The sequence below is a fragment of the Prinia subflava genome, chromosome Z (assembly GCF_021018805.1).
Source record: "Prinia subflava isolate CZ2003 ecotype Zambia chromosome Z, Cam_Psub_1.2, whole genome shotgun sequence".
Lineage (NCBI taxonomy): Eukaryota > Metazoa > Chordata > Aves > Passeriformes > Cisticolidae > Prinia > Prinia subflava.
Genome location: NC_086283.1, coordinates 2277549 through 2302072, shown reverse-complemented (window position 1 = coordinate 2302072; position 24524 = coordinate 2277549). Strand labels below are relative to the sequence as shown.

Below are 24524 nucleotides of genomic sequence, written 5' to 3'. Positions count from 1 at the left end.
AATCTGGTCATTCCAAAAAGTGCATTTAAAAAAGTTAATACTGAATTGAAAAGGTATACTCCTCCTGAAACATGGAAAATCTTCTGTAGCTTGTTCAGTCAAAAGTGGTGTCGAATGAAGTTTTTACGTAGAGAATTTGGGTACACAAATTTGATGCTCTTACAAGAATGGTGTTTTCAGTGCCATCATTTACTGTTAATTGAGTTAGAATGATAATTTCAAGTCTCCATGTCTGTTATTTTTTTAATTTTTCAGCATTATTTTCAAACCATGATCTATCCGAAAACAGATACATACTGATTTTCAATGGCCCAGAGTGGAATGCTTGGGGAAGCTAGCCTCCATGTTATTTTCATCCACTTTTAAAAAAGGCATAACTAAACAACAGGCTTCTCTTATATATATATAATAAGACACTAAGTTCATGGAAAAATTACAGTATATACTTTGATATAGGGCTTGGCTTTCCTAAAGAGCGAGAATTAAAATGCTTAACACACAAAATGGTTCAAAGCTGCCTATTTCTGAACCAGCATTCTGAATCCCAAATAGATTGAGTTTAAAACAGGACTAAGAAAGCTGGCATGTAAGTATTGAAAGTTAATCTTGATTTATTTTCTCAACAGTAGAGCCTCCAGAATTTGCTTCTCCTTAGGGTTTTCTCTGCCACTTACAGAACTGAAAATTTGAATTAATGAACAGGGGTTTTGTGATGAAGCCCTAGAATCATTAGAGGGATTTGGCAAAGAGGATGAGCAAGAGGGAGTCAGAGGAAAGTCCTTCTGTAGTTGCAGTAACAATAAAAATCTGCAGTAGCAGATTTTTCTTGGTGGAAAGTGACGATGATTCACCACAGTCCTTTCTTTTGCTTACTGGCAATTGTAAGCTGCATGAACACTGCTCATTTTGTCATTCATTATTTCAGTCCTTGGAAGGGGAGACTTACGACCTGCAGTGCAATGAAAGTAGACTCTTTTGATCAGTGCTTCATTAGCTCTGCAAAGAATTGCTAGTAAATAAACAGTTGGTTGACATCGAACTGTTAACCACACTTTTGCTGATAAAACACTTTTCATTTGTTTCTTTCATACTTAAGAGAAGACCTCTTCTGAATCCTTTATTTTGTGCTTGTTACATCCAGAGGGCTGGTTTAGATCGTGTGGCCACAATTGCAATGGCTGGTTCTCAGGGGTGGTTCTCAAGATTCCTTTGGCATTAGATATCTTCAAGTCCTCTGCAGCCAACATAAACTAAAAGTTGTCCGGCCTGGCCATTCCCACATATGTGCAATTCCGTGCTCATGTCTGTTTAAGGCCAAGTTTGTACTGCTGGGTGATACGGTAGCGTGTGCACACATTTGTAAGTAGTGCACGTGGAATTACTGTCCATGTACCTGTCCAAAACAATGCAGAGAGATTACTCATATAGTCAAAACAAAAAAAAAAAAATTCCAAGGCTTAAGAAATTATATTCACTAAAATCTGAGCTCTTCTGCGGCAGGTATCCCTTATGGCTGAGCTGAACAGCCAATATGTGAAATTCTGATCACTCCATTCAGCAGTTTGAGGGTTTAATTGTGTAGCAAGCATTGACAGGGATGTCTTCTTGAAACAGCTCCAGGTCAATATGTGGGAGCTAGGACAATGTTGTCAGCTGGGAATATGTACAGAGTCTTTTTTTCCTGTGTTTCCCAACACTATTCCTCTGTGTTTGATTAAATGAATACAGGATTTTCCCACAGGCTCCTAAATCTGAATTGGGGCCAGGTTAGATGCTCAAACTGTGACACTGAAACATTCTGCCAAGAAAATAAATGAGAACTCAATAAATCTAATAAAGAAATGCATTAAAACGTTTCATCACAAGCCTGTAGAGTAAATTAGTATTTTCCCCACATAGGTATATGAAATATCTGGATTTGGAGAATGAAATGGCACAGCTACTCATTATATTCCTTCTGTTTTTATGGTAGAGGTCCCCACAAACACATGTAGTGTGGAAAAACTAGAATGGAAGTTGAAACTCAGCATTTGCTAAAGGCAACTACCTTGAGGTGAAAAAACTTTTTGTTTCATTCTGGAGAAGTGTTCAAACTTGCACAGTAGAAAAATAGGCTTTTTTTTTCCCCTTTGCTGTCTGCACCTTAGTGTGGGGATATGTGTATATACCAAGTATAGCCTTATATCTCTGGTGCTCATGATGCCTTAAGTTTTAGCTTTCATAATTTTTAGATGCTGTACTGCCTTATTGTGTAATTCTAAACTTCATATTAAATGTTAGTAAGCTCTTTTCACAAGGTAGTTAGACAAAACAATCCTTTTCCAGCTTGAGAACCAAGGACAGCATTGTGGCTTCGGGCCCAAAAGTGTAAACAACAGTGAACTGAAGAGAGCAAACCAGGAGGATGGGACTTCATAACCTGAAGCTGTAATTGGACAATTAACCTCTCAGGGTTGCTGTTCCCTGAGATTCTCCTCGGGGTTGCTGTTCCCTGAGGTAATAATGTTTTCTCCCAAGGTTGCTGTTCCCTGGGAGTTTCCCCTGGGTTGCTGTTCCAAGAGGTAATAAGGTTTTCAGTCTTCTCTTTGCCCTAAGTGTTACACACCGGAGCCAGAGACGACAAGCTGAGTCCGCCGGTGCACATTTCCAAGGTTGTTTATTCTTCATTATCTCAGTTCTTTTTCAGCTCTGCCAGGCCTCCCTGGCAGGGTACATTATCTTAGTTCTTTCTCAGCTCTGTGAGGCATCCCCAGCAGAGCAGGACACGCGGGGGACTGGGGCGGATCAGAGAGCCCGACACCTTATGTACAGTACCCCTCACCCAACCACCATCCACAATGTACTTTTTATTTACAAAATTTTACCAGTGCCTACTACCTATGCTAACATGTCATTTCTACTCTAAACCAATCTCTAAAATCCAACTCAGCAAAAGATGGGGGATGAGAGCAAGAACAAGGAGCACAGGGGCCACTCCCCAATTCCTCCATCTTGTCTCTTCAACCCCATATACTAAAAATCCTAGATTCTTCATTTGCGTATATGGTAAACTAAATACTACTTATTTTGAATTCTGTCAGCTTGTGATTCTTCATACAATGTGGGCATTCACTCCCGTGGACAGGGATCAGAGGCAGTGTCCTCCTGGGCTCTGTGTGAGGCTGGCTGACCCCCTTGTACAGATCCCAGACCCCCCTGTCTGGTCTCCAAACTCTCCAGGGTGGCCCGAGGGATGTTCTAGACTCTGACATTAACCCCAATGTGTAAATGGACCAAAACTTATAAACTGTGAAAACTCTGGTGACTGGTCGTCCATCTTGCATCCATCTTGGGTCTGTCTTGAGCAGAGGCCTGGTCACGGTCTTGTACTGCCCAAGGTGTATCTTTTTAAGGCCTTTTATAAATACCTACTTAACTCTCTCTGGCCTCTGTTCTAGTCAGCCTATCAAGGCATCACTCAGTGCTTAATGCAGAATTAAAGCATCTTCTCCTGCCTTTACCCTGTTTTGTCTTTTAGAGCCGTTAGGATGGCATGTGCTGTCCACACTCTTAAATGCCACAACTCCAGGCCTGGGGAGCCTTCTGGCCAGCACAAACTTTACAGGGCCCAGTGATGTGGAAGTGCATACTACAGAAGAGCAAAAGTCAATTGCTTGTCCCAGGAGGAGGGAAACTCTTGCTTCCCGAGCTTCACAGAATGTCATCTACCTAGGCACCAAGCTCTTAAAAGATTTTTTTTCTGTAAGTCTCCTGTTATGGTTAAAATGGTGTAACGCTGACAATTGAGAAATTGTCCTGGAGCAGTGTGGAAAAAGAAAGTGGAAAGCTCTGCTCAGTTTCAAATTGGGTTCAGCCGAAGTGGTAGAAGACTGTACCATTTGGGGAAGTGAAAGAAACTGCTAGGCCTGAAAATGAAAACTAAGCTAAACAGACAGTAACTTCTACATCCTATTGGTGAAGGTTAGCATAGGTCAGACTGTAGTGACTTGGTGTGGCTTTTGCAGTGAAATTTAGGTGATTTAAGAATAAATATTTTTGGATAAATTTTCAAAGTCATTCCTAGCAGTTAGGTTTATTAGTAGGTTGCTTTCTTAAGTCAGAAGAGGTAGATGCTTTTATTCATTTACATGTCTAAAAATGGCACTCCACTGATTTCACTAGCATTTAGATAATTAGGGACTTATTGACAGGATGTGCTATTCTCATGAATTATATTTATAGTTACATTCTAAAATAGTAAATAATGCAAATAAATAATATAAAATAAATACTAAATGCCTTTAAGAAGATATTTAATCATTTATTTCACAGGACATGGACTTGGACTGCATTGTTTCCTAGGAATTTCTCACATAGCAAGAATTGTCCATTTTTATGCTACTTAAAACAAATAATAAAAAACTTTCTTAGCTGCAGAATGAAGGCCCTAGTTTGGCTTACTGTGTCTATATGCTGAGTTCAGAATGTCACTTTGTCAGAGATGTTTTATTCTTTTTAGTAATATATCAAAACACAACTTATATTCGTTGACAAATCCTGCAAGAAGCAAGATTTTGGCCTTCTGCTATTGCTTAGCCCAGTGTTTAGAAGTAGTAATAGCTGCTACGACAGTATAGTTTGCCTTTCCAGAAACCTAGGAAAATATCCACAAGAGCTCTAGTGAAAGTGTTTTAAGTTGCAATAGTAAGATCTTAAAATTTGTGGGAATTTAGATAATTTTTAGGTCTGATTCTGGCTGTAAAGTCCAGAAAAGTTGTGTTTTGAGCATAAAAAGTGCTTAGTATCTTCAAAAACCAGAACCACTTGTCACATACTGGGCACCCTAATGAATGAAACCTTTTTGATCTGTGGTGTTCTTGCCTATTTTAAATGGAAATGGTATAATTGGCCTCATGAGATTGTTGGAGAGCTAATTAATGCTTCTGCATGCAATTAGTGGACATCAATTCCACAGGAATTAAAATGGAATAATTCTGTCGTCAGAACTGGGTTTGAAAAGTGTTGCAAATCAAGCCTGAGGTTATATATTGAGGAATGGGATAAATAAAACACGAAATAGTTGTGCATTAGTGGAATAGGATCTAGCCTCAGCACTGAAGGAACTGGGAAGCCTGGAGGAAAAGGAACAGGTTCTGTGGGCTCATGGGTGTGGCTGGAATGTTGCGTCATACAGGCTCAGGAACAGAAGGGGAAGTGTGGCTTGCAGCAAACTGCTGTAATATTGCTAAGCGAACCTGAGTCTATCTTTCCTGCTTTCACTAAACTACAAAAAAAAAAAAAAAACTTCACCAGACAGTCATGGCTCTTTATGAGATATATTTTATTTCTTTGTAATTGTTCTGGAAAGTGCTTTTCAAGTTTTCAGCTGACTGTAGTTTCTATAAATAGGGCAGCCTTTTAAAAAGCATGTAAAACAGTACCACAATCCATAACAGTTTGTCTGCAGTGGTAACAGCATCACTTCTGGTAGAAGCTGGATAATCATCAGCTTAGAATGTAAAGTTTTTGGAGAAAATCTGTTCGTGTATGTAGGTACATATGCAAATAAATGTTGATGTGCATGCCTGTATGTATGTGCAGATTATGTCTGCGTCATCTCCATTGGGTGGCCTGGGCAATAAAAATGCAAACTAAACAGGAAATAAGAATCAAATATCTGTACAAAACGTGAGATGGGGCACTTAAGTTAGTAGTCATCTGTAATGGACACAAGTGAAAAGTATTCCAGTTATCTTTGTAATTTCTTGTCAAGGGATTGATTTGCAGGAGAACCTTGGTGCCAACCTCCTTGTAAATTTCTAAGTATAGGTTTTGGTGTGTCTCGGACTTCAATTTTGTTTTATCCTACTAATGCCTTTGGGATTTTTCCCACCAAAATGCTGGCTTTCCTGTTCCTGTCTTCTGTCCTTTTCCCCCCAGGAACTGTAGAAGTCTGGGTGGTGAACAGGTGAGTTACAGAGTTTACCACGTAGACATGCATACCTGTGTCAGTACACAGTGGTGGCAGTCAGTGCCCTGTGAATCTTCTTTTCTTCTTTGTTGAACTGCTGGGAGTTTGCTCAATACTTCCCTTTCCCAGCCCTTGACTAATTATTGTAAAGAATGCTTGCTTTACAGTTTACTTGAACTTACTAATTCTTTCATGCTCAAAAGTGTTGCAGATGTAATGTGTTAATTATCTTAACTGTCTTGTCACAATGAGCAATGGTGAAAAAAATTAACTATTCACTAGAGTTTAGATTGTGAATCCGTTCTTATTTTGGATCATGTAGTTCTCAATTGTAAATAATTGCAGTGATCTGTTAAAAAGCAAGAAAATGGAGGTTTTGCTGCCTCTTCTATCACCCAGTGCTGAAGGCAGTGGTCTGTTCAACCAATCTCAATAATTTTGAAAAAAATACAGATTGCCTACAAATACATATGAGAAAGACACTTTGGAAAGCTCTTAGGAGTGAAATGACAGTAGATGATTTCTTTTTAATCCATACTCTGTCTAACATTAATGAGTTTTTATCCAGAAAGTGACATTTAATTTTGTTTATGTTTTTAAGTCCTTATTTCATACTATTCCAAAGGTCTAATGAGTATTTTATATATGTATATTTTTAAATGATGCTGATTAGATGATTCTTCATGGGTAGGGAGGTTGATATTTACAAGCTTCATAGGGTTAGGACACTGTGCTTCCTGCTCTTTCAATTCCTCACAGTGGAAGGACCTGCTTTGAAGGTCAGGAGTTAACTGAGTGGATACCAAATTCATTAATTCCTCTGTAAGAGGTTGCCTAAAAGGAAATACTGGCATGTTATGAAACTTGGTATAAGTGTTCTTGCAGTATCTCTCAGGTACTTTGCAGTTTTTCCAGAATTAAGGACTATTAGATGTGCCAGGATAACAGGTGTTATAAACACATCATTCACTTTTGTTAATGAAATGCATGAAAGAGTATTTTTAAATACCATTCTTTTTATTCCACTTACGTAAAAGGAAGCAAAATAATACTAGCGTTATGTTTTTAATAATACTTTTAGTGTTTGTAGTAGCAACAACGAACTTGTACTTTTGTTAACTGTATCTTTTAGTATTATCTTGTTTTGAAAACCTACATTAAACACTCCTGTATCCAGCCTGTAAAACTGGGAAATAGCTCAGAACTGTGAAGTCTATAAATATACCTATTTACTTTACCCAGAACATCATTTTCCTGGACAGATTCCCATTTTTATTTAATCTTGTAACTTAATATAATTTATGTTCTTCCCAGCTGGGTATTTTAAAATATCTTTGGATCATACAAAACATGTACAAGTTTATTTGGCTTTTTTCCTTTTTTGAATGGTGGCTCAATGCTTTTTAATAACTTTTAGTAAAGCATCTTTGTGAAATACATTAAAAACAAATGGGAAGCATTTTGAAAAAAACAGCTGTCTGTGAAGAGGTATGAGCAGTGAGTTTGCCATTTTAATGTAAATGAGATGCAAAGACAATGATTCTGGGTTCACAGATACCATCTTTAGTTCTGACCCATGTAATCCTGTTTAAGAGTGCTACTCTTGGAAGAGAATTACACTTGACTTGCTTCTATCAGTGAGATCAGAACCATGCTGTGTTTCTAAGTGCAGTAGAGTTATTTTGTCATTAAGATTGTTTTGTCTGATCTCTTCAATTTAACGAGCACTTTTTCCATCCTTGGTACACCAAGAATACTGAAGCACAATGGTGGCAAAAGTCCCAACAGAAACAATGTGTATCATGGAAGAAGTCCTGGAGGTGGTGTTGGAACTAGCTGTTGTTTGTGGTGTGTTCAAGGTGACACACCCAGTGTGCACACTTTGGACTGAGTTTTGGTAGGCAGAGATCCAGTTGTGCTTTTGGGATACTGGAAAATCCCTTAAAGTGACTCCAGCAGCTTCTAAGTAATAATCATATATCACAAAGAAGCCTATGCATCTTCAGGATGCAAAGTAATTGTTCCGTGCAGTCTTCTACCATATCTTTTTTTCTCAATATTTGCTGCATGCAAATTGAAAGGCTGTAAGAATTTTCTTTGAGTGCTTGTCTACACATAGCATGTCAGCCATTTCTGTGAATTATTAACATTACCTTTGAACATTAGTAGTGTGTTTAAAAATACTGAACTAGTTGCACAAGGGGAAAGATTTTCAAAGGGACCATTGTGTACAGATATGTCACCTGTAATGCTGTTCTTTGCTAAATCAACTAAATCAACAGCAGTTTGGGGGGTGTTAGCATGACTGATGGAGGAAAAGCTGTTTTAAGTCTTGAACCTGCATTGATCTATTCAGTAGGAATTTTTCCAGTGATTTCAAGGCCAAACCTTTATGTGAAACATATCTTCTGTATAGCTGTTATTTTCCATGGTGCAATGGTTAAGCTTCTACTCTTGCCCAATTAAACTGCCTCACATTAACCTGGATAATAGAAACATTCTGGAAGAAAACAAAAGCATTTTAGAAAAGTCTGTGCTGGAATCTTTGTTTCCCACAATTGAAATAGCTCTGTGTAATCATTCAAAATTAGTCTAGAGTAAATAAAAAGGGCTGCCAGACTGTAGAAGTTAGGACAGGCATGTCATACGATGTAAGTTCTGAACCATGAAATATCACATCTTGTGTAACAGGAGTCAGTTTGTGTGAGAGCACTAAAATCCTAGGGTGTTTTAACGTATTGAACATAAATTTACAGGGGAGCAAAACCCACGCTTATTTTGTCACTATAGATGTAAATGAGACAATAATTGTAAATTCTGTTCTATTTGACTTGAAAGTTATTTTGAAAAAACAGGCATATAAAAGTAAAAAGTTTGCTACTGTAATACTGCTTTTTTACTAAAGAACTAAGCAGGGCTTGGGAATTTGCCAGAGCTTGTTGCTTTTGGCTCATTTCCAGTCAAGTTCTTAAGAAAGCTACCAACATGTTATTGCGGTTCATGTCTTTGTGATCAAACACCGCAATCTGCAGAAAACATTAGAACTATGCTAATTTCCTCCCATAATTTTATCTGGTCAAAACCTCTAATTTAAGATTGCAGCAAAACATTTCAAGGGAAATGCCACAGTTTTTTTGCAAAGCTCTGGATTATGAAGTTTTCTCTGAAATGTGGTCAGCCAAATACAGTAAGGAATTACGCTCGATGCACAGCTGACCACAGCAGCTCTGCAAAGCTGACAAAACAGCCTCACTCTTAGCTTTAATTCCAGCAGTTGTCATGACACTATCATATATTTCTTCCTATCACCCTTGGTATAAAGCTGTTCCCTTAGTGTAAGTGCATGCAACTTTGAGAAATAGGTAGGGTCAGGTAATTAGGAAAACTGCAGCCATGAGGAAACAATTTTAGGTATTCACCTGAATGACACTGTCCTGTTTCCTGAGCTGCTGGAGGTCACTCATGGTCAGTCTCTGGTGCTGATAGCTGTGATGCTGTCTCAGACAGGTTCATTAGAAGCCCTGCTGTTTTGTGGACTTGCTGAAGGACCAGTGCATCTGAAAAAATAGGTTTGCTTTCACTTTGCAATGGCCATTTTGGATAAAGTCCTGGCACCATTTTCCTCTTACATATAGTCTTAAGACTACTGTTTCAGGGAGAAAGACTTTTGGAAGCGCTCACTGCTGTTAGATTGCTGAGGGAAGCAGAAGGCCTTCAGAAGCCTGTCCACAATCACTCTGGCTACGTGTTGTCTGTATGCAGAGCAGCTTCTCTGAACAGGTGATGGAGCAGACAGGAAAATTCATCTGGCAAAACAATAATACAGAAAAACAGATATCTAACTGAATTTTATTTCAGCTGAACACCTATCTAAATTGCTGGGATGTACCAGCACAACAGATCTTAGAGGTATGGAGAAGAAATTGACTTGGAAAGAAAAAAGAAAGTTCTGAACTCTAATAATTCTCAAGCATGCATCTTAAAAAAGCAGTTTATCTTTCAACACAGGCTTAGATTAGCCACTGTCATGGTATTTACCATATTTGTAGAACAAACCAAGAAATATTTGCCCGCATGGTTTTAACAACAGGTGTAATCCCCTGCAGGAGTAAATATTTATTTTGACAAATTTTCTAGAAAATTTTGCTCAACTTTAAATATTTTTAATGTAGATACATCAGTAAGGCTACAGAGATGGCTGTTGAGTTGTACAAAGGATCTAGAGTAAACTAGAAAAAAATAGTTAAAATACTTAAATGGTGTAGACTGAAATAACTGAAATAACCAGTGGTGATTTTAAAAAGTGGTTGCTCAGAGAAATTGAAGATACTGACAAAAACTTTGACAGAGTAAACTAAAGACAAATAAAATCAGAAAGAAGAAGCATGGCTTGGCACAGAGAAGTAATCAGGAAAAGCTCCAGTCAGTGTAGTTGTAAAGATGTGCAAGAAGTTTTGAAGGAGACACCAACATCATCAAACTGGGTCAATCTTTCATAGAGAAAATTCTCCCACAGAAAAGCTGTGTCTGTTGGACTGTGCAAGTATGCAGTATTTTTGAGGATGTTCATTGCTTTTCCAGATGTGTGTTTTATCCTTTGTGGTTTGGCTCAGATCAGAGAGACTAAAAAAAAGCACAGCATGTATCAGAGATGTGGGAAAGTTTGTTCACTCTTTGCAAACATCCCTCCAAACTGTAGCTGACTTGTAGTTACATACCATGTTATGAGAATCAAATAATCAAGATGGTTTTCTTTTCTCATATTCATTTCAGTTCTGTTCTTAGGAAATATAAACTTTACCTTCTTGTCCCTGACTGATCTCTTATGCTTCAAGACATCATTTCCCACTAACAACTCCTCCTGCTTAAGATCCTGCGTAATTAAGGTTATTGTAATATTTTTCATGTAATTGGATGGAGAATGATGTTTCTTTTATGTGGAATTATGAGGGATATTTAGTTGCACCTCCTCTACAGCTTTGTCAAATTCCTTTAGGAAAATTGCTTAGCTTGTTTTTGGTTCATCAGTCTTACAATGGGTATAAAAATGTTTATTTTAAGTAACAGTTACAATACATCCGTTAATAAATAATATATTTTTGAAATATGGAAACAATGCTGTGTAATTTTTGGGTGTTGGAAAGAATGTGAGGAGCAAGATTAAAGGAAGATGAAGAGGAAAAAGAAAATAATGAGTTCCAGATATCGATTAAGTGAACAGATTATGAAAGACTGAAGATTACAAACTGGAGGGTTAAAAAACAAGTAATTTCACTTAGGTCGGTAGACTACTGCCATATGAGATTGAATCAGTCTTTCTCAGCAGTACCGTTTGCCATCTAGCAGTTTTAAGATCACCAAGAATACACAATTCTCAGACCTCTCTACTTTCCCCTGGAGTACATCAGGAAACATTTCTGTTTTAATGGATGGGTAATTCCCCTACCTCTGTAAGTGCTTGAATTGTTCTGCAAGTATTATTATTTTGTATTAATTAACTTTTAAAATCAATGATACCACCTTATGAAATTAAACCAAGAGAAATTCAGAAGTTAGAAATTTCGTCTGTAGGCTTGAGCCTTGAGCCTACCACTCATACTCTGGTAAAAGCTCTTCATTACCATGGTACTAGTAAATAATTGTTTACTCATTGTCTTCTTTCATTTGTACATTAGAAAAATAATTATACTACTACCAAGTTGATTAATGTCTTGATTTGCATCTTTGTGCTTAGATTTTTTTAAAAACCTACCTCATAATCTGCTTTTTTATAGTTTTTCTAATGCTAAGGGTTTTTTTTTTCCTGGAGAAACTGATTTTTTTCTGGTGTGATGTAAGATATGATTCATTAATTCATTTCAAGACTTTCTTGTCTCTTTGCCTTTCTTTTGGCTTCCTGAAATGAACTGCAGCATAGAGATAAGTTTAGATGAAAGGGTAATTTGCTTTTAATGAAGTAGCTGTGACCCTCTACCTGCAAATATACTAATGATGCTGTGATCATGTTAGTTTTGCTGAGCCAAACATCAGTTAGAACACGAGTGCTTACAAATGTCTCTCATCACTATTTCTGCAAAGCACACTATCTCTATAGAGAGTCATTGTAGGCAACACCACAGGAGGTGAACACCTATTTTAAAAAACATACTGAGAAAGCAGGCTGTGCTCATTTTCCAGATGACGACTTCAACAAAAAGGTCACAACTTCATCTGAGGGCACAGCAGGCCACTCTGCACACCTCATCTGCTGAAGGAAAATTTGCAAGGGAAATAAGAGCAAATACAGAATACTGCTATACTTGAAACTAGGCAGAGACAGGGCCATGTCCATCGCCATGCTCTGTGCACAGCAGGACCAGCCACATGGGCAGCTGGCTCTTCAGTATCCTGGGGTCTGCCTGCCCATGGAGATGCTCCCTGTCCCCCTCCCAGCAGCTGGGACTTGGCCATTCCTGCAGCACCAGTGCCCTGGCTCCTATGCTGTGCACATGGGGTAAAGCAGGGAGGAAGGCACTTGTAGGTCCTCCCTAGTAACTCGCTTGTGCCAAATGCAGAGCTTAGAAGACACAACAGTTCATTCATTGTCTGGGGATTAACTTGTTTTCCTCAGTACAAAAATATAACCTACAGATTTGTACAAGCCTTTTGGACAAGCTGCTGACTTGATGCTCAAGTTGAAGAGAATAGTAAATAACCCGAAAAACAAAGCAGTAATTTGTTTTGGTTTTTTAGTTAGTAGCAGTAGTAAGTGTCCAGAGGATATATATATGAGTCTTGTCTTGAACTTGGGGTAGAGAGTTATTTCCTTTATGAAAAGAAGAAGAAACATGAAGAAATATGCATTTCTATTGTGCTTTAGGTAAGTAGTGACACATGCGAATTGATGTGCAATGTGAGAACAAGGCCTTGCAAAATCCTTGCATCCTTTTTCTTCCTATCTACTGGGCATGTGCAGAATTATGAAAAAAGATGTTTGATTTGGTACCTGCATCTGTATTTTAAATTCCTCTTTGGACATATGTGCAAATGGTTGTTAAAAACATCCAATGCCTTTTGTAAATAAAGTGTAATTAAAATGTGATAGAATGAAAAAGCTTATAAAGTGTTTAAAGAGCCTACCATGGCCTGCATTATTGGATAGTCTCTTATTTTAAAATGCAGAACATGTCTTTATTAGTACAGCAACTTTTTTTTGAGGCCCTGGACTGAAAAATCATGTTTATGTTCTTGTTGCTCATTATTATTTTCAGAACATTTGCGGTCTGAAATATCTGTATTGTACACTAATGACTGAGATATGGAACAAATTTATTTCTAATTTTCTGTCTTGAATAGCTCTACAAACTTATTTTATTTAAAAAACTTTCATCCATATGGTGCTTTTTCCTCAAGCAAAAAGATTTTATTCTATTTTCTTTTTAGGAAGGAGGCACAGCTGGATGAAGAGGGACAGTTTCTGGTCAGAATAATTTACGATGATTCCAAAACCTATGACCTCGTAGCAGCTGCAAGCAAGGTTCTTAGTAAGTAATACAGGTATCTACTTTGCCCATTCATCAAAAAAAAGTAATACCCTCCTGACCCCCAAATCTGTGTAGCAGAGAGGAACAAGATTCAGCATGGGAAGTGAAAATAGAGCATTGGTCAGAGAATTTTTTTTAAATCTTAGGAGAAAGAATTGTATTGTTTTTATTTTTCTAAGAAAATTTTACTCTTTTTATTGCTTGAAATTAATTTTATTCTTTCTAAAGTATTCCATTTTAAGCTGGAGAAATATACCTCACCCACACAACATGGGCAGTGTAACAAGCAGTTGTGAAGTAACAACATCCTGCTGCAACTGTCTTCCAATACACCCAAGTTTCAACCACTGCTGCAAGAGCAGTGAATAAATGAATGAACAAATCCTTGATCTCTTTTGAAGAATAGTGCTGAGTCACAGAAATGCTTGTGGCATGGACACATTTCATTTAATTGCATGTCAGCCATTGATTTGGGTTGCATTCATTTTCAATCATTGCAGCTCTCTGGTCTGGAATTTAAACGGTAGAATTGTGCACATCAGCATTATTTTATCTGCAGACCCAAGTGTGGTATGAAATCGTTCTGCATCGGTAATTAGCCAAGAATCTATAGGACTGATGACTGTAGTAATGCTGAATTGGAGCAGCTGATGTGGTTTCATGCTATTGTAAATTAGAATTAACTCTGCTGAGGCGAGCACTACTAACAACCAAGTTCCTTTTTTTTCAAGAAGTGATTCATTTTTCTGCATCAAAATCTAAATGCTATATATGTATGAAGCATACCATACGGTGAAGTTATAATGGTAATTGGTAAATCTTAAAGAAGTTCTTGTATTTCTCAGTATAGAATACTTAGGATTTATAGGATACTCAGTATTTGCGACATGAATCCTGAATCTTGCTTTGTTCTTGACCTACTACATCTGTGTAGTGTTCATGAATATAGGAGTAAAGAAATTAATGCATGAAATACAGTATTTGGACTGAATTGTATTTTCCTGTTTTAACTAGATCTGAATGCTGGGGAAATTCTACAAATGTTTGGGAAGATGTTTTTTGTGTTTTGTCAAGAATCTGGTTATGATACAATTCTACGTGTCTTGGGCTCAAATGTCAGAGAGTTTTTGCAGGTAAGAATTCTGTGCCAAATTGTTTCAGATACCAGACAGAATTATGGCCTAGTCAACAGAAATTTAATTTGAAATTCCAAAGAGAAATTTGGAACAAGAATATTCATATGCAGCAAATTGGAGGGGGTGTATGTGTTAGATGGAAAGACTTACCGTATTTATAGTAACAGAAAATGTGATGTTCAGGTTTTGTGATATTTCTTCTATTATCTCTGACTAATTATAGATACTGGATATTTCTAATAGTATGTTATGAACAGAGCTAGGGCTCATAAGAGCTTATCTCTTAAGATGTTATCCTTCATCCAAGAACTGAGGATGGGATACTGCAGAACAGCATGATATTGTACTATAAATAAAAAGAAATAAAAAATGATTCTTTAATAGCATGGAAGAAATGTACGGTCTTCTCTAAAGTCTTATTTCTAAGTGTAGAAAAATGGCCTTCCATTTTATGTCACCTGAAGATTGTTCACTTCAGTAAGCACTTTGTATTTAATATTTGTGATGTATATCACTCTTGGAGAGAACATTGTACTGTAATGAGGTTAGAAGCATTGCACTGAAGACTGCCCAAAAGCTGACTGTCAAAACTGTTGATTTTCTCTGAAAATGCAGTAGCCTCTTGTCATCTGTACCCTTAAAATCTCTCCAGCATTGAGGGAAAAAGAATCATAGTTTGCTGGATTACTTGAATATTTAATTGTGTGTCTCCCCAAAACCTGGATCATTCTATAGCATCCTAGATACAGTCAACCCAGACTTCTTGTATAAATCCCACAAACTGTAGATGCTGGGCAGACAGGGTATGTGTATGTTGCAACATGTGCATATCATGACAGATCTGTAAACCACTGTCTGCCTACAGACAGCATCCTTTATATTTTATAGCTTCCTTCACAGGCTGCTCTCAAAGCAAGCCTTCAGATAAAAGTAGTTTCCAAGGATAACTCATGTACTGAACTCATGTACTGAAGTTGTGGCTAAGGCTGAGCAAGAATAGGGGAGGAAATAAAAGGTGTAGCTGGCCCATTGCATTGTCCCTTTGGTTACTCATGTATGGGTCACAAATACAGATACTGTTTGCTTTCCTTCATGCCCTTTTCCATATAATATACTTCTCTTCTCATTCCTTAGCACATGTGTTGGTGAAAGGACGGAGCATGTTTGTTATACACACCAAACATCTATGAAAGTGGAAACAGCTTACATTTATATTCTTCTAATGACAGCATTGTAAGCTGCTTTGAATTTCAGTGTTAACAGATGACATTGGCTATTATATACTTCTCTAAATGTTAACAGGACTAATGTATTAGTAGCTATGCCAGAAGTGTACTTTTTAGCTTTTTATTACAATGGAAAATCAACATTATCTGTGATTTATTACTTTTGCATCTTCCAGCAGTCATATTAGGTCAGGAAACTATTTTTATACCTGTTACAAAAATAAGTATGGCTCGAGTTTGTCCCAAACTTTTCTCAGATTCTTAAAATACATAATAGAGTTCCAAAAGTGCTTCTTGAAATGTATACTGAGTCAGGATATATAGAAAATAATTGAGAACTGCAGCTTTTTAAAATATATGAAAATAAATCTCACATTTATGTTCTGTTTCCTTTGACATCTCAAGAAAATCTAGTTTATTCATAGTTGAAGCACAAGTACTTCAAGCTTCATGAAAGCGGAAAATAAAAAGGGCAACTAAATCAAACATATATACTTTATGTGAAAAACACAAGCATGGAAAATTAGCAAATCATTTGAAAGAGACTGTGCCAAAGGAGAAGCAGTGTGAAAAGAGGTATCTCCCAAAAAACCCAGAGTGTGCTTTTATGTTCAGTTTAGTAGCTTTCTATTGAATGAAAATCAAAATGGTTAGTGCTCTCATTTAAGGAATTGTTTACATGGCTATTTAGGTTTTTGTGGTTGCAGTGCAATAAAATTCAGGGGATTGACTCCTCTTTTAGATAAGTCTCCAGGTGCTGTGTACCACACAGCAGTGAACAGCATATCTTTGTATTTCAGGTGCCAACCACAACTCTCACTTTTAGATAGATCAGGATCAGCCCCATGTAGTATGACTGCTTGTTCTTGCTTGGACATTCCCTTGTATTTCCGCACTGAGCTGATCACTGTTCCTCATAGCTCTAGAATTGCTTCTTTGGTCCCAGCACAAGCTCTGACATACATCTGAGCAGTCTCGGATTCAGAGAGAGCTTAACCTATCTGTACCTGACCTCATCTCTGGCTCACAGCACATGAAGACACAATAAAAAAGACAATTTTCTTTCAGAAGCTGCAATATCAATTTAGAATGGATCGAAAACAGCAACAACAAAAAAGAGGAGTAGGACTAACAATGACAGTGTCTAGATCTAGAAGTGATTTCAGCTCCATGATCTGGAAAAACATGTCTACTCCTTGCCTATGGGTCAGAGTGAGGTTTTACATACAGTGAGCTTTAGATCCCCCACTCTGGAAGCTTAGAGAGTAAAAACTGAAGGACATATCACAAGGGCTTCACCTGGGACACTGCTTTGACAAAGTCAGCGGTAAAAAAGTGGAAGGGTGGTAAAGTGGTTTTGCTGCCAGTTGTTGGTCACACTTGTGCCAGACTTAAACACTTAGACAACCATTTTACAACAATTCTGTCCTTGACACTGGCTATTCCCTGTTTGAAATTCTTCAGCTGGTGACTGTGTAACTGAAAGATTATTGTCTTTTCCCATGTATCTCCCTAAGTTTTTTTCCAAAAGGTCAATATATCCCAGCTGTTTCTGAGGCATATGTACTGAAACTGCAGTTCTGCATGCAGTTAAGGAGATGGCAGGGCAGTCCTTCAAAGCCAGTCATCTCTCCTGCTCTTTTCTCATCCTCTCTCTTTCAAAGCAGTCTCTTCCAGTTTCATTGTCTTGAACCCTGGAAAGACTGCCAAACCCTTGAACCCTGTTCTTACAGAATTTGTCTTCAAGAATTATGTTTTTTTGTCAATGCCCACTAACAGCTGGAATGAATTGACACCCAGATTGTTGCCTCTTCATGTTCTAATTTGGAGATGTTGATATAGCAACAAAAACATGAATTTGAAACAAGCTAAAAAACTGAAGGAGGAAATTCCAGGCTAAGTGCATCCCACGGAATTCATTGCTAAGAGTGTCATTTTGTCTGGAGGTCTCCAGGAGAAGAGGCAGCTGTTCAAGCACTTCGCAGCTCACATGAAAACAAGTTCAGTATGCTTCCACAAATTTGATGATCGACAGATGCTCATGAAAGGTGGAGAATTTCCCAGACAGCACAGTGAAAATATTTTCACTTCACTTCCTATGTTGGCAGAAAACAACATGCAAAGCCTGTGATAGCAGTCACTTGCAGGGCAGTGAGAGAACATTTAAAATACACAGTAATGTTCTGGACTTAAGATGTAAAGTGTTGTATGAATTTTACATCATAAATAAAAAGTTGTGGGTTGCAACTCTATCCTGCAAACTAGGTTGCTCTTTTTATGTTAAATATACAGTAAGTAGCAACTTGGAGCCTTGATAATTGCTTCACAATCAAAGTTGAATCTAATGTTGTGTTTTAAGTGGGATTTTGATCTCATTGTTCTCTTTAATGTCCATATTAGCCATGCCTATCAGTTGATAATTTTGTTTTCCTCTCCAGATCACAATTGGTCTGGTTAAAATTTAAAGTTAAATACATGAGATGTCTGGGACAGTAGCAGGAAAAAAAAATCTCTTCCCTTTCCTGAACAACTTTTTTTGATACGTTATTACAGTAGCTGTGATATTTCTGTTTATTCTGTGGGGTTTTTCAATTATTGTCAAAGAAAAGATATACTTGAATTTAGTCTTTCAAGCATTTAAATCTTTACTTTAAAATTTGAACTTGGTCAGACCCTGTAAATTTGATTATTATGATGTCAAAACTAGGCTTTTTCATTAGTAAATGTTGATGTTTATTCAGACATGCTTATTTGTATTTGGCTTCTTCATTAATATTTGAAGAGGAGGTGATAAAGACTAGACTTGGAAGGAATGAAACTGGATGAGGCACCAGACTGAGAAACACACAGAAGGTCTTTAATCATCTGAATGTTTCAAAATACGGCATAATCAAGCACGACTTCTTACTATCTAGAGTAATTTATAATAGTCCTAATTTTTATGCCATTCATTGTTCAGATGTTACCAGGGTAGATAGAACATTTTGGGCTACCTGAAAAGCCTGCTGTGATGACACTTCTACAGAGAATAAGGCAAACGTGTAGAACTATGAGCAGTAGGAGAAAGGGGATGTTCAGATTGGACAAAATATGTGCTTACTTTCTTCATAAATAGTAAGTGAATGCCTTATAATCATGTTTTTCATTTCTTGTTCCAGAACCTGGATGCTTTGCATGACCACCTTGCTACTATTTACCCGGGTATGCGAGCCCCTTCCTTTAGATGCACTGACGCGGAGAAGGGGAAGGGACTCATTCTGCATTACTACTCAGAAAGAGAAGGTCTGCAGGATATTGTCATTGGAATCATCAAAACAGTAGCTCAACAGATCCATGGTACAGAAATAGATATGAAGGTAATGACTGAAGTGGTACACTCATTGAAAATTTATGTCAATAGGAAAAAACCAAGAAAATCAAAAGTGAAGTGATGACAAACAGTAGTTTTCACTGTTGCTATCTTCTCTGAAGAAGTGGCATCAGTACTAACTCTCAGGAAGAGCCATCATCATTTGTGTTGTGTGAAGGACACATCAGCCATGTGCAGAGCAGGCCAGCCCTAATTGGCAGGCAGACCTGACTGGGAATGGTACAGAGCAATATCCTCTTATTCAGAAAAGGATTGTAAAGAGGACATGTAAAGAAATTAGATCCTGGTGTATTTGGGGTGTTTTTTTCCCCCTTTATTTTATGTTTGGCATGTATTTCTTACTGTCTGCTGTGTTCTCTGAGAACACAGACATTTCCTCTGTCCTAGATTCTTCATCAGTGTGCAGACTGTGAGGCTGATGTGCACTGATGAGGTCTGGGTGGCAAGCAATGTTTTATTCCCAGCCAGCATTCCAGGTTCTTCCCAGAAAAAAGATATGTTTGTGGGTTTCTCGCTGTCATTGCATGGAAGTATGACTGGATATGCACCTAGAGCCCCAAAAGTGAACAAATGTTCCTCAAGGACAAGAGTTTATGTAATGACATGTTTGCTCAGTCACTTGTGAAACGAGAAAGAGATTCCTGCTTTGCCCACAGCAACAGGGAGATTTAATTGATCAGGCCTTGCATATATAGTAGTATAAGATCGGTTTGGTCCAAGGTGTAGATATATGTGGAGGGAGAAACAAAAAAATGAAAGCTTTTTTCTGTTAGGAATATTACAGTTGATACAAGTTTTTTTTCATCAAGTAGAAACTAATCTGAGCAGGTACACCAGCCATTCTTTGGATTTTTAAAATATTCTTTTCCATAATACATTTCTAGCACAGTTTCATTGTATGCTTGTTGAGAAAATCCTTTCATTATCACAAAAACTTGACCTTGCTCAGGTAAGAGATTTGCAGGCAATCCAATGATAGTGATATTTGTACTGCTATGTTGGAACATTTGCCTTCTAGGTTTCCTGTTCTAAGCTAGCTCAGGTTTATAGTAGATGTCTAGTTGTGTATAGTGTGGTGACATACTTGTGCCTTGTTTAGATTCTATTTTGTAGAAAAACCACAGTTTAAACTTTTGCAGCTGGTGTTAGTAATTAGATACAGAAGGATTCAACAGAATCAAAACAATCCCCTTTTTTGGATCCCTGTTTATTTGAAGTGTTGAGACAGACAAAAAGGACGATGTTGGAAAGCTGGCTGCAAAAGTGCTGAAGCTGTCGCTTGACAAGCATTTCTTCTGGTAGCACAGGCAGCTTAAGCAGTCCCTGTTCTCTCAGTGCTCAGGCTTGTCCTACAGCAGCTTCTTTGGCTGTGCCTTCCAGCTGGTGTCAAGTTATAAAATAAACTCTACTGAGGAAATGAGCTGGGTTCAAAACAACAGGAGTTTTTTGGATTTTTTTTTACCTTCACCTGTTCCTGTACATGGTTTGGTATTCTGTCTCTCATAGGGTCACACTGAGGCAAAAGTGATCCATGGGGCAGTGGGGGAATCTGGGTTGTCCCAAGCAGCTAGCAGCACAAACTTTTGATAAACTGTGCTCTCAGTCTTAAGGCTACTTTGCTGAGAAAATTGTATTAATATCCATCTAAAACTTCTCACAAATAATATGTTCTAAAGAGGTTTAAATATTTATTATATATTTACTTCTTATTTTAATTTGACTTTTTTAGGCTTTTCTGGAAATTTTACTGTTGTACTGTAAGTAAATAGATATTTAATAATACTAGTCAAACAAAATATTAGTCAACTAGAAATGAATGCCATGCCTAATTTAAATCTACACTATTTTTCTAGACTGAGGTAAAAGCACATAGGTGCCTAAAGAGTTTTAACCTCTAAACTGAAGAAAGTGTATATTGTCTTATTTTGTCTGTTATCCCAGTTTTAACCTTTTCCCTGTTAAAAAGTCATGTACTCTTAATCCTGAACTTTTTCATGACTCTCCTGATTAATATAGCCTATGTCTTGACATTTCTAAGACATTACACACAGCTGTACTCCACAGGTACTCAGAAACTTCAGTGGTATGTAAGCAGAGAATTGATTCTCTAAGGTGAGAGTGGTGAAATTTGCAGCTTATCCACAGACAATGAAAGTCTTCCTCCATTACCCCACAGGTCAGATATTAATCATGAATGATATGAAGATCTTAAAGTCAAGTCTGGCATTGTAATAACTAGGTAGTTTTACTATTCAAAATATTGTGAATAGGAGAAAAAATAGACCAACTTCTTTCATCTCCATTCTTTGCCACACAATTTAGTAAAGTAATACTTCTGTGTTTTAATCTGTTAGCAATGCATTGTTTGAAACAGCACAGCACAGAAAAGCAATGAAATTGCTTTTAATTCCTTCAGTTTTTGTGGACCAAGCAGTGCCTCTATTGTAAAAATTTTGGTTTGGACCTCAGTTAGAATTTTGCCTAAGGAAAGATGGAAGTTTTTTTGAATCTGATAAAAAACCTCAGTGTCTAGCCCAAAGTTTCCAGTGTTACTATGGGAGTCGTCTCCTGTCTTGCAAAAAGTGATTCCTGAGTTGTCCTTTCAAATCCAAACCATTTACATAACAGTTGAACACAGGAGTGACTTAGTAAGTTCTGCAGTTCTCTTTATATTAGTATAATGTTGATATTTGATGTTTAATACTTTGTTACCCACTTTTCTTCTCCATCTGTTTTCAACAAATGCTTATATAAATCTGCTTGAGAGAATACATGCTTCTAAGTCTGTATTTTCATGAAACTTTGTTTGAATTCGTCTAATATATTGCAAGTCTCTGTGAAAGTGGTAGCAGATCTTGTTTTTGATAATGCTGGTTTTGTTTCATTGAGTGGTTAGATTCTGTTTCATGGGTTACAGGGTAGCTGAGATTGGAAGGGACCTCTGGAGGTCATTTTGTTCAACCTCACCTGCTTATGCCTGGCCACTTAGGGCCAGTTGTTCTTCCAGCTGTCTCTAGGGATGGATACTCTGCAAATTCTTTGCACAACAGGTGCCAGTGCTCCATCTCTCTCACAGTAAAGTAGTGTTTCCTGATGTTCAGACGACACCTGTGTTTCAAGTTGTGTCCATTGCCTCTTTCCCTGGCACTGGGCACCACTGAAGAGAGCCTGGCTCCATCCTCTCTTCACCTTCAGATATTTGTGTGCATGGATGAGATCCTGCTGAGCCATCTGTTCTCCAGGCTGAACAGTGCCAGCTGTCTCAGCCCTTTCTTTTCTGAGAGATGCTCTGGTGCTTTGATCATCTTAGAGGCCCTCCCTAGAGGGAGTGGACTCTGTCTCGTAGCTCTGTGTCTCTCTTGTACTGAGGAGCCTACAGCTGGACACAGCACTCCCAGTGTGGCCTTTCAGTGCTGAGGAGAGGGGAAAGATCACTTTCCTCAACCTGCTGAAAAAGCCATGATCACAAGAGGAAACTAAATATTAAGAAAAATATTGTTCTGGTTTTGTCACACATTGTTTCGTTATATGGAGAAATCACTAAATAGAGGAAAAAATATCACCGTTCTTCAGTCTCTGACAGAACAATTTTGTGTATATAAATATATATATATTTTAAAAATCTATAAAATCATACACCTTCTTCTGAAATAAAGTATTCCTTTTTCCAGAATAGTGTCCTTCAGGAAATGTGTATTCTCTTTTAGCACCTAGAGTATGTGTGTGCAGAAGGAAAGGGGGGACAGGAGGGGAAGTGTCATTTTGTTTCTGTTAGGTGTTGTTAGCACTGAAAGGAAAGCAATTTGTTTTGAACTTGGATTCAAAAATCCAGTTGAATGATTCAGGAAAGTCCAAGTTGACATTAATTGATTAATTAGTTCAAATCCAATTTGCCTTATCTTCTGGGATATGGTAATCAGTTTTTAGCAAATATAGCTAAGACTGTATCATTTTTGCAGCAGGTATTGTCTCAAAAATAGTTGCTGACTTTGTGTATGCACTAAGAATGTTCATGTTCTGCCAGTCTCAGCATGAGAACTAAAAAATCATCACAGTGCTGGTGACAAACTTTGTCATGAGATCTCTGTTACCAGCCTACTGGCTATGCCTTCTCTTGCTTCACTTGTCAGAGGTTGTTTGTATATAAATGAGGGTGACCTGTGAAGGTGAAGTCAGGGCAGGGGTTCCCTCAAGGCTACTAATAGTATGGGTCAACAAAGAATGTTGTACATAATCCAGCAAAGCCCAAAAATCTGTTGGGAGAGCAGACTTTTGCAGTTCTGTTATTTGAGAGCAGACTATCAAAATATTTTACATAGGGAAGATGTTTTACAATGTAAAATGAGAAAAGAACGGGGGAAGTTCTTGACAAAATGGTAATTTCAGGCTTACTATTGGCAATGTAAAAAAAACAAAGCAAAGATGTGACCAGCTGGAGAGCTGATCTAAAAACTACTTGGGTGCTTGTCATGGTGGACAAGTGGTACTGGTCCACCTATTAAAATGCTAACTGTGTGTGAAGATAAGTCAGTCATGGAGCATGATCAGCCTCTAATTTTGGCACTGAGGCAAGCTGTAAAGCTCACTATCTCTAGGCACAGTGGTTTGCTGCAGTGAGACAGTCTGCACTGAAAACAGCTGCTAGGGGAAGATATGCACATGGTTCTATCTTTGAGTATGCAAAAGTGAAAGCGGTGCCATTTTCACAGTGAACTCCTTTGTCTTGGGATCATCCTGAAAAAGCTACAGTGAGCTTTATTAAGCAGCATTGCACAGTCAGTTTTGATCAGAAGAGGTCAAAAATTTCATCCTGTATTGACCTTTGAAGGGCAAACCCCCCATTTTTGTATTAGTTTTCACAATCTCATCTAAAAAGATCCCTGTCCAAGGACATTCTATACTGCCATGCTGAGATATGAGTTTGTCCTGGGGATATCTACAGAACTGAGTCTTGTAGACACATCAGTGACAGCTTAACAGATAGCATGTGCTCATTATATATTCTGTATCACAGCAATACTTGATTTAATATCTTGTGTGCAGCTCCAAATACACTAAACCACATTCATTTTCAAATAACTTTTCTCTGAATTGTTGTTTCCTGAAATATTGGTGTGACTTTTCACTTGATTAGGCAAGGACAAACTCTGAAGGTGTATCTCCTGGAAGGCACAGGCAGGTTAGCAGTTAGATGTTATATATTCTCTTTGAAACCAAGAGAGTGATTCTCCCTTCAGTTTTAGCTGCAGTTACTATGGTGATTGAGCTCTTAGACGTTGTGAACTGATGTCACTTCACCAGCTAAGACTGCAGGGCTAG

The 24524-nt window shown here is 37.8% G+C and overlaps 1 protein-coding gene across 2 annotated transcripts in view; it reads left to right on the top strand.

Annotated features, from left to right (window-relative positions):
* GUCY1B1 (guanylate cyclase 1 soluble subunit beta 1) overlaps positions 1-24524 on the top strand; it is a 42740-nt gene that overhangs the window by 3203 nt on the left and 15013 nt on the right. The window contains exons 3-5 of one of the 2 annotated variants that reach the window (XM_063421824.1): positions 13373-13473; positions 14488-14606; positions 18994-19191. In XM_063421824.1, coding sequence (XP_063277894.1) covers positions 13373-13473; positions 14488-14606; positions 18994-19191 — 418 coding nt within the window. Of the gene's footprint in view, positions 1-13372; positions 13487-14487; positions 14607-18993; positions 19192-24524 lie in introns of those variants that run through there. The other variant, XM_063421825.1, reaches the window with a different exon arrangement.